Below are 13,818 nucleotides of genomic sequence, written 5' to 3'. Positions count from 1 at the left end.
ATATATATATATATATATATATATATATATATATATATGGCATTTTATGTAAAAGAATAATGACAAAATCTTATGTGTAAAGTTTTTTTATACCATACTCTGATAACTTCATAAAATCAAATGCAACACCAATGAAAGGATATCCTTTGATTTCGGGAATATTTCCGAACTTTTGTCGAATATTATATTGATGGTAGTTCGACAGAATTGAAAAAATCCCAACAATGCAAAGAATGCATAGTACCAAAAATATGAAATCCATTCTCATTAACTGTGAACATTTCAATTAAATAGTTTATTAAGTTTATACATCATTAGATTTATTAAAATAATGAAATTACATATCATATCGAGAAAAGTTATATTGACAAGACTTTCATTATATATTGATTAAAAATGTTTCTCAAAGATAGGTATGTCTAATTAGACATATCTATCTCTGAAATGATGATGCGTATATATATATATCTCAAGAAAATATATATCTCAAGGAATATTATATTCTATGTTAAAAAAATAATATTTAAAGTTAATATTTAAAGTTAATGAATCATATCACCTAAAATTCGCGCGTTTAAGTGTGATATATACTAAATATAATGTGGTATATACTAAACTTATATACTTTTAACTTATTTAATTTAATTTATATTAATTAAAGTTAAAATGCGTATATAATTAATTTAATACAATTTAATTATTAATTTATATAATTAAGAAAATCAATTATGTAATACATACATTATAATAACTATTCAAATTGTTCATTATTTATATCTTTTATGTAATAAATTTTATTGCGTATTGCGTGAAAATCATCTATTCTATCTTCTAAAATCACACTCCAAAATTCTAAAAAATAGCGTTGTGAACTTAATACCATGCGATGTTTACATAATTCTCACTGTGTTAAATTTGCCAATATAATATGGATTTAACATGGGTTTTAAGTCTACACACTCATCTATAGCTTTAAATAGCTTTTAAATGATACACAGAGATGTGTTAAATCTACACCAATATTTTTTAGAGTGTAGGTAATTATTCAAGATAATGTGCTTTATCAAAATTATTATAAATAAGACGATCCAAAAAACATTTTAAAACTTAAAGTTTCTTTTCAGATCGATATTTTAGACTGATTTTTTATGAAGCGGATATAAATGGAAATTGATCAAATCTCAGAATTCGTTTACAAAAGTTTCATGACATAAATTAAAAATCATATACAAAAGTAAAATTTAATTTTAAAATTATTTATTTTAAAATTCACTTTCAAAGAAGTCTTTATCTTTAATTTATATATTTGTTAAGTATTAAATGTGTCTGATAATATTTTTGAGGCTTCCACAGGTGCTTTCTATATAAAAATTATGCGTTTCGCGGATTTTCTCCGTGTCCAGAGCTATTCTTGGAGTGCCAATGTTTCGTGAACCTTGCAGTCCATTTTAGAGCGAGAAGTAGCCTGATACCTGATAGGAGTATCAGGCTACTTCTCGCCCTAATGGCACTCCAAGAATAGCTCTAGATACGAAGGAAACTGCGAAACGCATAATCTTTATATATTAAACATATAACAATGTATAAACATGACAGATGCACTGTAAAAAAAACTTCTTTAATCTTATTTTTAAAAATATTAGGTATGAGAAAAAGTTCGTGGCGTTTTTCCCATTAGATGGCATTAAAAAAACGCCACGAACTTTTTCCCACACCTAATATAATGAGCGCTACTCCATTTATCTTTTATAAACAGTCAACTTAGTGAAAAAAAATCATATAAGACTCACAAACTCACAAGTATGCAATAATATAAATTCATTTTTTCTTAACATTGTAAACTGTTTTGATGCGACTTTAATTCATGTCATAGAATTTTGTAAAATTCGTAAAAAATTTGAGATATAACGTACTTCACTTATATTTATAGCTTCATAAAAGATCAGTTAGATCATTATCTAAAACATCGATTTAAAAAATAAAGACTTTAAGTTTTGAAATATTTTTAAATTATCAATTTATAATTATTTTTTGACAAAGTTTCATTCTCCTAAAAATTATTTTTGAAGGACTGAATAATATAAGAAATAATGGCATAATATTAATTTTAATTTTAATTTGACATAATATAATACTTAAAAATATGAGCTTTCGGTACTTACCTTTACATAAATATTTCTACAACACCGCAATTTCTTATTAACACTTTTGACATTTGATTTAAATATCGTAACTTTGACATTTATTATGTAATTTATGTTTTGTAATTTAAATTTAGATCAATTTTATTAAATAACAATTTTAATAAATAATTTTATTAAATGCAATAAAGAAAATAGTACACCTATATTCTGTAACAAGAAATTATAATAATTATAAAAGCTTCTTTTCAATTCAAGATTTAATTACTGAATGAGGCTATGGATGTCGTAGAAACTGATATTTGCTCTTTTTTATTGTAAGTTAACAGTGATAAGTATTCATGTGATAAACTCACTTCATAAACATTCGTCAATATCTCTAACGTTTAGGAATATAAAGTGTTGTGAACCACCGACTTATATCTGATCGATTTATATCTGATCGTAACGAGATAAAAGAGAGGCATTTGCATTTGACAATGCGACACGTATGCTTAAGATATTATAAAGAAACATAATGAAAATTCTCCTAGGCAATGTAAAGATGTAATTTCTATTTTTATCGCCTTATGTAAGCACATATACATACTTCATTTTTGCGATTATCTTCACCTTAATCACCTCCATCACGCTTAATTATAATTATTTTTTACTAAAGCGGTTCCGGTAACATTATATAAACACTCTGTCTTCTCTTGCTTTATTCTTTTCAAAATATAATTCATATGTGTATATTACGAATAGTAATAATTAATTTTTCAATGCTGTATATTTATGTATAATGTGCCGATTATACAGGATATCTATAAAGTTTGATCCACGCTTTATATCTTGGAAACAATTATAATATGGAAAAATATTTCATATGAAAGTTGTGTAAAGAAAGATTTAAGATCAGTGATCTGGTATTGCAACATATAATATCAGATCACTGGTCTCAGAGGAAAGATTCGAGGAGTTAGAAATGTAACTGCCAAAGATTAAATGGGAGTTAGCGAGGTGAGAAAACGCAGAGAAAATTTGATAACATTAAGATCTCGGACCACAAATTTTATCTATAGGGAAAGAAAACGAATCAGTAGGAGGAATAAGTTTCTTTATTCATAAGAAGTTTTCAGATGATACATCAGCTATAAAACAAGTTTCTACTAGAGTTGCATACCTGATTTTAAAATTAAATAGCAGATATAATTTAAAAATTATTCAAGCGTATGATCCCAACTATGGATCATACAAACGGAGAAGAAACGGAGATTTTTTTTTTTTACGATGACTAAATGTAATGGAAGAAGATTCTAGCCATTTTTCACAATTACATGCGGAGATTTCAATGCAAAAATTGGTTTAAAAACAAACTCAATGAAAACAGCATTAGAAACTTTGGGACAGAAGATAGAAACGAAAGAGGCAAACAACTATTAGGATTTCTATTGGAAAATGGACAATACCAAATGAATAGTTTTTTCTTCAAGAAAAAATACAGATGGGAAAGCCCAAACGAAAGAACTAAAAATTAAATAGATCATTTTATATCTGACAAAAAAGAAATATTTCAAGATGTTACAGTATTAAATCAGTTTACTACCAGCAGTGACTATGATAAAAACTACATTAAATATATTATTAGAATAAGAGATATAAAATGAAAAACAAATAAAAGATTACGGAATAACCTACAAAATATGGAAAAGTTCCAAAACTATATTAGTACAGTTAGAGAACAAACTAAAAAGAGGAGATTTTATATAGCATAAATACACTAAATAATACAATAGTGGAAACCACATCTACAAGAAGCTCAAAAGAAATACTGCCCAGGAAAGAAAATAAGTCAGAACACACGAAAGCTTATAGAAAAAAGAAACTTCTGAAGAGTAACAAAGAAGCAAATAAAATAGAACTCAAAGAGATAAATAAAAGAACAACCAAAGCATTCAGGGAGGATCTTCGACAATATAAATTAGAAAAAACCAGACAAAACTATAGAAGAGAACAGAAGTCTCAAAGTATTAAAAGAAATCTGGCTAAGGGCAAAATTGAAATAGTGAAGCTCCAGAACAGAAACAATGAAATAGAACACAAATTAATTGAAATAGTGGAGAAATTCTATGAAAAACTGTACAGAAGGTGCAGAAATAAAAATTCAATACTATTATTCATAACAGCAGAAAAAGAAGTATTGAACCAAGAATCCGAAGACATGCTCAAAATAACTAGGGGAGAAATCCAGCACACTCTTAGAAAAATGAAAAATAATAGATTACCAAGCGACGATGAAATCGTCATAGAGGCTATTAAAATTGAAGGAGAAATAATAATGAAAAAAATAGAAGCACTTTTTAATCTATGTCTCCAGGATGCCACCATTCCTTATAGGTGGAATAATGTGGTGATGATCCTACTCCATAAAAAAGGCGATAAAATGAATCTAAAGAATTATCGGCCTATTGAATCATCTTTACAAACTACTTTTTACTAGAATTAGAACAACAAGAATGAAGAACAAGTTAGATTTATACCAGCCAAGAGAGCAAGCTGGATTCTATTTAAATTTTAGAACCAACGACAGAATCTGAAGGTATTAATAGAAAAATCAGTGGAGTATAATAAACCATTGGTGTTGTTATTTGTAGATTTTCAAAAAGCTTTCGATACAATAAAACACAATAAAATACTAAAAGCACTAAAGGAATATCGAATCGACTATCGATATATAAAAATTATCCATTTATCAACAAGCAACAACAACAGTAAAATTACACATCAATAGTAAACACAAAAATTGGACGAGGAATTAGACAGGATCCAATGTCACCAAATTATTCAACACCGTTCTGGAATACGCATTTATTAGAATGACATTAGAATGACATAATAAAGGAATAAAAATCGATGGAGAATATTTAAGCATACAACCTCCGCTTCGCTGACGATATTGTTATTATAGCCGATGATTTGAGAAAAGCAAGAAAAATGACTATGGAGCTTCAAACAGCAACAGAAAAAGTTAGCTTGAACATGAATACTGGCAAAACAAAAATGATGACGAACCTAGTTCTTAGTCAAAATATCACTATTAAAACAACAAGAAATAGAAATAATTGAAAAATATATATACATCTTGATCATGAAATCAAAATCAACAAAGACAATCAAACATATGAACTGCAGAGAAGAATATCTTTGAGCTGGAGCATATGAAAAGCTTAGAAAAACGTTTAAAAGCAAACTACCGGTATGTTTGAAAAGAAAAATATTTGATTGGTGCATCCTGCCAGTGCTAACATACGGAGCAGAAACTCTGACATTAATTAAGTCATTGGCAACTAAATTAAAAACACACAACGTAGAATGGAACGCTCAATGTTAGGGGTAACTATGAGGGAGAGTGAGAAATGAAGATTTGAGACAAAGAACTATGATTAGAGATATTATAGAGCATGTAACAAAACAAAAATGGGCACAGCCAGAATGAAAAATGGACGAAAAGGCTCTTGGAATAGAGGCCGAGAATGGACAAGTGAAGTGTAGAAAGACAACTAACTCGATCGACCGACGATCTGAAAAAAATAGCAACAAATTGGATTGGCAGGATAGAAAAAGATGAACAAACATTAGAGGAGGCAGTCCATAGGACTGCCTATCAGCAGTGGACGAAACAAAAGAATGATGATGATTCGAAAAGTTTACATCTTCTCTTAAAATTTTTCATATAAGAGTGAATTCTGAAATATTCTGGAATTTCTCATCCTATAATTTTTAAAAAATAATTTTAAGATTTTAGATTTTTAGATTTAAATAACATTTCATCAGAGATTATATTTAAAAAGCTTAGAAATCTTCGATATTTCATAATTAATATATAAAATATTATGTAATATAAAAAATTCTGAGAAAAAAGATGTTGATTTTCTGAGAAATGTTCCAATTTGTATAAAAAATGTGAGAAAGTTATAAAATATGTAGAAATTCTGAAAAATTATATAGAAATCCTGAAAAAGTATATGAAAAATTCTGAAAAAAATGTTCATCAGGATCAGGATTATCAATTTTGTTAAAACTGCTACCCTGCATACAAAAATTGGCTCAAATCGTCTCATGTCGCAATTCTGATTAGAGAGTCTCTAGGTAATACTAATGGTGGTACTATACTCTCAATCCTCACAATTTGAAAAGTTCTTAGTGAAAATTAACTTTTTTTTTATAATATTTTGAAAAGTTTTTTGAGTGAACTACAAGAATATGCAATAAAAAATAGGGGATTTTTCCATGTATGAAAACATCAGTCATGTTGATCTTGAAGAGGTCAAGTTCATATTTTTATCATTTCCCTTAATATCCTATAAAATTCATGTTTTCATATGAAACATTTTTCCATATCTATAATAACCGTAATCTAACTGTTTCCGAGATATAAGACCTGGGTCAGACTTTATAGACAAACGTTCGTGCCTATTTTAAGAGAAGTTATTCTGCCATCGTGCAACTATTTTTGCGTACTTTTTATTCGAAAGTAAATTAATTTTAGTGTCTCTCTTGACAAATTCGCCATTTTATTAAAATAAGTGTAGAAATAAGTGTTAAAATCACATGTTTCAATATTACAATCGCACATATATGTGTATGTAGTTTATTTTATAAATTGCAACTTTATTATGACACGACAAATATGAAAAATATTTCTTTTGCTATAATAAAAAATGCAAATCATCGCAAGTGATACAGAAATGTGAAAAAGCAGATACGAATAAATTTTACAATTTGTTCAAAAATTAAAACTCTCGTTGTCAATAATATTTTATTTGAAGTTGAATTTTTTATCGTTTAACTCACATATTCAATCATAATTACAATTCTATATGGTACCGTCAGCATTACTAAAAAACAAACGTTACTGAATTATTACCTTTTATAGTATAAATAAACTTTAATTATGAGGTCCAAGTATGTATATACAACTTTTTAAATTTAGATCATAGAAACTATTGTCTTCATTCAACTTGAAACTGTGCGAAACTGTTTTCCCAAATGCAAATCTTTTCTTGTAATTAAAACGAATTCCAAATGTAATTAAAAAGATCAAAAAGCCTTCAAACAAAATAATTTTTTTTTATCGAAAATTGTATAGTGTTTTAATAAAATCATATTCGCGGTATCGCAAATATATATTTATGCAAATATGATGTGAACATTAGGTGATGCAAAAATTCAGTTATTATCATACCAACGCGGCTCAATGACGTTACATTTAACCGGCGGTAAAGTAATTGGCATGGTTGGCGGTAGACATGTAGGTAAGAATTCTCCAGGCCATAGATGAAGAGTGTCTATGAATAATAGTCCAACTAGGATACCACGTAGAAGGGGCACAAGGACATTCGAGAGTCGACTCCGGCTAGTTTTTTGCGGCCAAACAAACACAAGCCGAGAATCACCTATAATAGAAAGTTTCTATTTTTTATTTATTCATTTCGAGAAAAACATCAATTTACATATTCACTACGTATTCACATATTTTATCTCGTCGAAAGTAAGAAGAGACAAAACATAGATACTGTACAAGTAACATGTATATTCCCATTTCAAACATGCTATTTGCAGATTGAATTATGGAAATCTCTATTTATTCAAAATAAAAGTCGTAACAATTGCGTTTAACATTCAACCTGTATTACGACGAATGACTGACGAAGTAACATGACGCGGACAGACGCCAGCTGGTGCGCTGAAGACTCCATCGCCAAAGTGAGTCCTTCTCTTTCGATAGCTGAAAACGCAACCTCGGCCCTGTAATGAATGACAGGCGAATTTCTCTTCCCAATTTGTGTAGACTGATCCAGTGAAAGTGCTGCCTGTGCTCTGGAGGGAAACGCTTGTTACAGTTACCAGAGAGAAGTCGTCGTCATCTCGCCGCGTTGTCGGCTCCTCCAGTTTACTGTGAGAATGTTAATTCTTTAAAGACAAATCTTTCTATCTTTTAATGTTTTAGGAATAATATAAAATGTCCCATGTAATTATTCAAGAATAACAGACATTTTTTTTTAATGTTTCATTTGCAATATCACTTGCAATGATACAATTATACAAAACATGAGTCAGTTGCGCATCTGCTTGTTACAAGAAATTAGTTACAATGAAAATTCCTAAATCATTTGATATGTAGCTCAATAAGAAGAATCGTAACTTATTCTCATAAAACTTTTGAGAATGAATAGAGTACTTAACTTTGTGCTTGTCTTTACTGCACAGATAACTTCTTGCTAGTAATAAGATTTATAAAAAATCGTAGATATATTTATATCTACTATTTCATATAAATAATAACTATATGTTTATATAGAATTATACAGCTCTAAACATTACGATTTTATTTAGAAATAATCCAATAAATTTATACTTCTGAATGAGCCGAGTGATAACATTGTGGCTCGTTTGGCCGTACGTGGCCTGCTCCAGATTTCAGATATCTCGATAATCTTTGTCCTCGGCTTTCACAATTACTAAATAATCAGTAAACATTTATATCATTCTGCACATCGTTAATAAAAATTGCCATAATATTTATTAACTGAGAGAAGTGAAGTTAGTTAATGAAAATACCGGGAAATTTGTTGAGAGACTGAGAGTACGAATGTCAGAATTGTGTTTTGTTTTGTATATTCATTTCAATGTATATATACAAAGGTCGATCAATATTTAATTCGTGACAGAAAATACCTATTATATCATGATATTTATATTATTTATATATTTATTCTGCAGACGTTATATTCTGCAGACATAAAACGCGTCAACATTTGCCGCGCGATGGAAATTATCGCGAGAGCCAATTTATTGCTTTTCCAATAAAAGCATAAAGACCATTCTACATTGGTCGAATCGTAGCGTCATAAGCATCATGCGACTTTAAAATTGAAGCATCGGATTGGCTGAAGCAACAAGCTTGTGACTTGCGATGTCTATGATACGATCTATCAATGTAGAATAGCCTTAAGACCGTATAATGCCTGTTCTACAATAGGCATAAAGCACATAAAGCTATAAGTGATTGTAGTTGTAAGAATTGACCAATCACTGTCAAATATTCTCCTTACATTTGACTTGATTGGTTAATTCTTACAACTACAACCACTTATAATTACGCTTATGATTATTGTAGAATGGGCTTACGACTATAGTAAATGGGCTTTACATATGACAAAGATTTTAAGTTCATTAATTGATTATAGAACAGAGATCCGATAATTTCTCTTTCTTATAGTCAATTAATATAATAGGCTTGAAATGTGTTGTTGACAAATATAATATTAGAATAGAGAGGTTCTCGGTTCTCTCTATCTCATAGCCAATAAACAAGCTCGAAAAATTTGTCGTACGACAAAAATGCACAAATGAAATATCACTTATTAGATAATAAAATATTTACTTTCGATTACCAGTACCATACTGATATTGTCGGCAAAAGCTATGCATACAAATTTCATCTACCTACCTCCAAAACTCTTATCAATGCCGTTCTCCGGCAAAAGCAACTAACTATTTCCATTCTTTTGCAATCTAATTCAAAAGTCTCAAGTAAAAAATACAGTCCTCGGATCGTCGACGTCCGTGCGACTAATTTCATCTTCATATATTTCAACTGTAATCATAGAATCATCAGAATGTCGACCAAAACCAGTAAGTAACCTTCAATTAACATTAATTTATTGTCTACTTTATTGCCAAACATAAATAAATAGTCCCATTCAAAATTAAAAATATACTTTAGTTTGATTTCAATTTAATTAAAAATATTCCAGTAAAATTTTAGTAATTATGTAATATAAAGGACTACCCTCTAATAATCTTGACTTTGACATATGTTGTTAAGGCCATGACTTCGAATGATTTTGAACAAATTTTAGCCATTACTCGTTAAGGTTATTAACAAAAAAAAGTTCATTAAAAAAATTTAGTTTTAAAGCAAAGAATTTTTGTAAAGCAGACATTCCTAGAAAAAGAACTGAATATATTATCACACAGCAGTTGATTGGACTAACTTTTGCAGAGAGAATAATTCATGTAATTTAATAATTTGGTAAAACTACATAAATGGGAAACAATCTGAATTGTTTATAAAGCAGAAAATTTGTGTTTTTGAAATAAAATATTTATATTTTTGAAACAGAAAATTTTATAATAAATATTCAATTACATCAATCTGCCTTCTCAGCTCATGAATCAATGGTTAACAAACAACCAAAATCAAATTGATGGAGAAGGAATTATTGTCGAAATCTAGGCAAAATTATATAAAAAAAAATTATATAAGTATAAGAAAATATTTTGCTCTTTTAAAGCAGGGAATTTGTTTCATTGAAGCGCAGTTGTGTCCAAAAATTAGATTTATTGATGAATTTTTTTGTTAATAACTTTTTAAGAAACAATGAACGGCTAAAATTTGTCGAAGGTCACAACCTTGACAACACACGTCAAGGTCAAGATTATTACAGGTAGACCCCTATACTGCATAATTAATAAACTTTTTTTTTAATAAAAGAGATATAAATAAATTTTTTTTATGAAAGCTGTTGAGTCGCCGTTGGCGAACATAACATCCGAGATCGAGGAACGTCAATGCGATCTGATTAACCGTCAGCTGCAGCTGAAGAACAAAGTCATTACGATAGAACGCTCCATCCCGGCTATGATGGCATATAACATGTGGAAAGCAGAGCAAGATTGTTATGATGGGTCATACAACAAAGTACGAGAAATCATGAATATATTCGCACCACAGTCAGATCCTGCCGACAAACTCGTCGCCGAATTGAAAAGTGTGGTCCACAGCCTCCACCAGGAAACGACACAGTTGCATGTACGACACGATTGACATTCGACGATAAGAATCCGGGTAAATCTTGCCAGTGTGCTTTTTTTTAACGAAAGAATGATAATTTGTGTTCGTAATACATTATCAGTTGTTATGCTTCATGGAAGACTGGAGCATAGACTACAAAAATACTTAAACTCCTAAAAATATTATAATATTATTTTCTTGCTTGAATATGTAAATATGAATAGGAAGATAGGTCAAACATAAACTTAAAAAATAAGATAATATAAATATTTATTAAGACATTTAATCTATATTATAAAAGATTTAAGAATTTTTTTATAATAAATGGAACGTTTTGACTTTACTTATGTTAGTCATCTTCAGCCATTAAAATAATAAGAGTAGTTATATAAGATTAAAAAGTTATTAACAAATTACTAAAAAATAAAATTAAATATTGGAAAGAATATAGAAAAATAGTCAACAAAATCATATCAAAGGTTGAACAATATACCATAATAGATAAAAAATATTAAAAATTAAAAATTAAATCTTCTTGCAAAATGTGTCAAAGCTTTCTTTATTTAAAGGTAAGACAAAATCTTTCAGAATCTATTTACACAGAATTTATTTCTCAAAAAATTAAATAAGATTTAGACATTTTTTTGATTTCTTTTTTAGTGTAATACTTTTAATTTATTTATATTTATACATAAATATATCTCAAGATTTTTAACTATCAGATTCTTATTGACCATTAACTTTATAAAATTATTTCAAAAATACGTCCTTAAAATATAATTCAGTAGTTGTGAGACACCTTGTATATATGAATGCTTTATTCAAGAATATATATGTACGCTGACCTATTACATATAAAAGAGAGCATTGTTAGTTATCTTCCCAGATAGCCAAATAAGGTTGCCATTTTGCTGTCACTTATTCCATTTCAGCAAACTAAAGCCAAGTTTTCATAAACTGTCTGTTGTTCTGATGTCACGTAAAGTCTTCTTTAGAATTCAGCAAATTGCTGGTAAGTTGTCATCATGCGTGCATTAGTTTGCTGTCAACGTGACGAGTTTATTATTTCTCGATGTATATTCTTACAATTTCGTAAACTCATGAAATCTATTTGCCCTCCTGATGCTAACGCAATTCACATTAGATTCCAATGACAGCAAATTGTCGACAAGTTGAAAACATGCAGTACATCAATTTGTTCCATACGCTAATCTCGCTTGGCTATCTGGGTTAGAGATATAGCAAACATTCAGATTCTGTGACTTCAGAGCTCCATATCTTTTGACTTGTTAATTTTCTGTGGATATGACAGAAGACATTGTTCAGAATCATAAAAACTACAACATCTCTCATATCTCAAAATGGAACAGGTATAAACTTGTTTCATATGTTAAGTTGTTTTTTTATACAATCATATGTACACTTCATTTATTTTATAAAAAACAGTTTTATGCTATTTCATAAAAATAGACTTTTCACATTTATTAAGAGATTTACGTTTACGAGAAAAAGGATAGAAAAAAACATTATAAAAACACACTATTATCACCCGACATTTAACAATTAAATATCATACATTAAAAATTGCACTAATGTACTAACGGAAGATCTAATGCGAACTTGATGAATGTTAATTTTAATTCTTTTTCTGGTGCATTTTACGAGATTGTCGCGATATTAATAAATTTTATGATGTAGTCGCATCTTATCCGACATGCAATCAGTTTTTTATGTGTTTGTATCGATGCAATGATGCAATCTTTGGTATAATTTACAATTCGTACTATGTACATATTTACAACACAGATGACTAAGTTAAAATAAGTGATTCTATATATACAGGGTGTTTCAGATTCGACGTACCACCTGCTAATGCCAAATTCTTGAAATCATTTTAAGACAAAAATTCTATATCAAAATATCTAGGTTAAATATTCTTTTTTTTTAAATAATACAATAATTATCAAAAATATCAAGAATATAGAAAGGCAAATTAGAGTCAAATTCGAATATAAATATGTGTAATAAACGTTAAAGCTTTAACGTTCTAATAAATTGATATGAAATATAAATTTAATTAAAAAACTTAACGTTACATTGTATTATATGACATCAGATGTTATAAATTCGCAGAATAAAAACGCAGTGAAAAAGTCAGGTGTATCTTGAATAGTCACTTTATATTAAGCCATTAAACAGTATAAAAGACGCATTGAAATATTCTTACAAATATATGTAATCCATATCTTATGGGAATCCGATGTAACACTATAGATGTAGGATGAAAACGAAATTGCTCGTAATGAACAACTCGGTTGCTCGGTTGAACGACTAGTTGGTAGAAAATTTTCACGATTATCTATAAGTTATCTTTTACGGGTACAGATCTATAAACAATTTCACATTCATTGCTTCATATTGCTTTCAAAAGCAATTACTATATTAAAGTACTCACCGTTATAGTTACATTCTTCCAACTATGATGTAGATAAGACGTGTAAAGTTGTTTGTATATGATTATGAGGTCAATAAATATATGTAAAATTATTAAAACTATTAGTTACCAAGTTCAAAATTAAAATTGTATAAATATATAAAATTATTAGTCAAAAAATTAAAAATTAAGATGTATAATTTATATAATGTGATTGTTGTGACAATCTGATACCGACTGATACTTACATGAAGTGTTAATTTTCTGGAAAATTCAAAAGCAACCGATTTAAATAATTACAATATTTATATTATGAATTTGGATTGATGAAAATAAATCTACTTAAGGAGTTAGAGCACTTTGATAGCTAAAAATAGTAGATAAATTTGAAATTTTTTTTGACA

General features: G+C 28.6%; 3 protein-coding genes across 4 annotated transcripts in view; 1 reads left to right on the top strand and 2 right to left on the bottom strand.

Moving 5' to 3' along the window:
* The window catches only part of LOC108684506 (cytochrome P450 4C1-like), a 13,899-nt gene extending 11,373 nt beyond the window's left edge, over nt 1–2,526 (bottom strand). For both annotated transcript variants that reach the window (XM_018188852.1, XM_018188854.1), the window contains exons 1-2: nt 2,498–2,526; nt 92–271 (exon numbers count right to left, since the gene is read on the bottom strand). In XM_018188852.1, coding sequence (XP_018044341.1) covers nt 92–268 — 177 coding nt within the window. In that variant the 5' untranslated portion in view covers nt 269–271; nt 2,498–2,526. The remainder of the gene's footprint in view (nt 1–91; nt 272–2,497) is intronic.
* A 4,823-nt stretch (nt 2,527–7,349) lies between these two features.
* LOC108684451 lies at nt 7,350–9,765 on the bottom strand. Its single transcript, XM_018188771.1, has 4 exons — nt 9,634–9,765; nt 9,011–9,153; nt 7,808–8,076; nt 7,350–7,576 (listed from the first exon to the last, which is right to left on the bottom strand). The coding sequence occupies exons 1-4, from the start codon at nt 9,763–9,765 to the stop codon at nt 7,350–7,352; spliced, it is 771 nt and encodes a 256-aa protein (XP_018044260.1).
* Nucleotides 9,766–9,802: 37 nt separating this feature from the next.
* LOC108684450 overlaps nt 9,803–13,818 on the top strand; it is a 6,459-nt gene continuing 2,443 nt past the window's right edge. Inside the window, exons 1-2 of the mRNA XM_018188770.1 lie at nt 9,803–9,818; nt 10,709–10,998. Of these exons, the coding sequence (XP_018044259.1) occupies nt 9,803–9,818; nt 10,709–10,998 (306 nt within the window). The remainder of the gene's footprint in view (nt 9,819–10,708; nt 10,999–13,818) is intronic.

This window comes from Atta colombica, unplaced genomic scaffold (genome assembly GCF_001594045.1).
Source record: "Atta colombica isolate Treedump-2 unplaced genomic scaffold, Acol1.0 scaffold135, whole genome shotgun sequence".
NCBI classification, from domain to species: Eukaryota; Metazoa; Arthropoda; class Insecta; order Hymenoptera; family Formicidae; genus Atta; species Atta colombica.
Note: the sequence above shows the minus strand (reverse complement) of the source record. Positions and strands in the feature narration are given on the sequence as shown.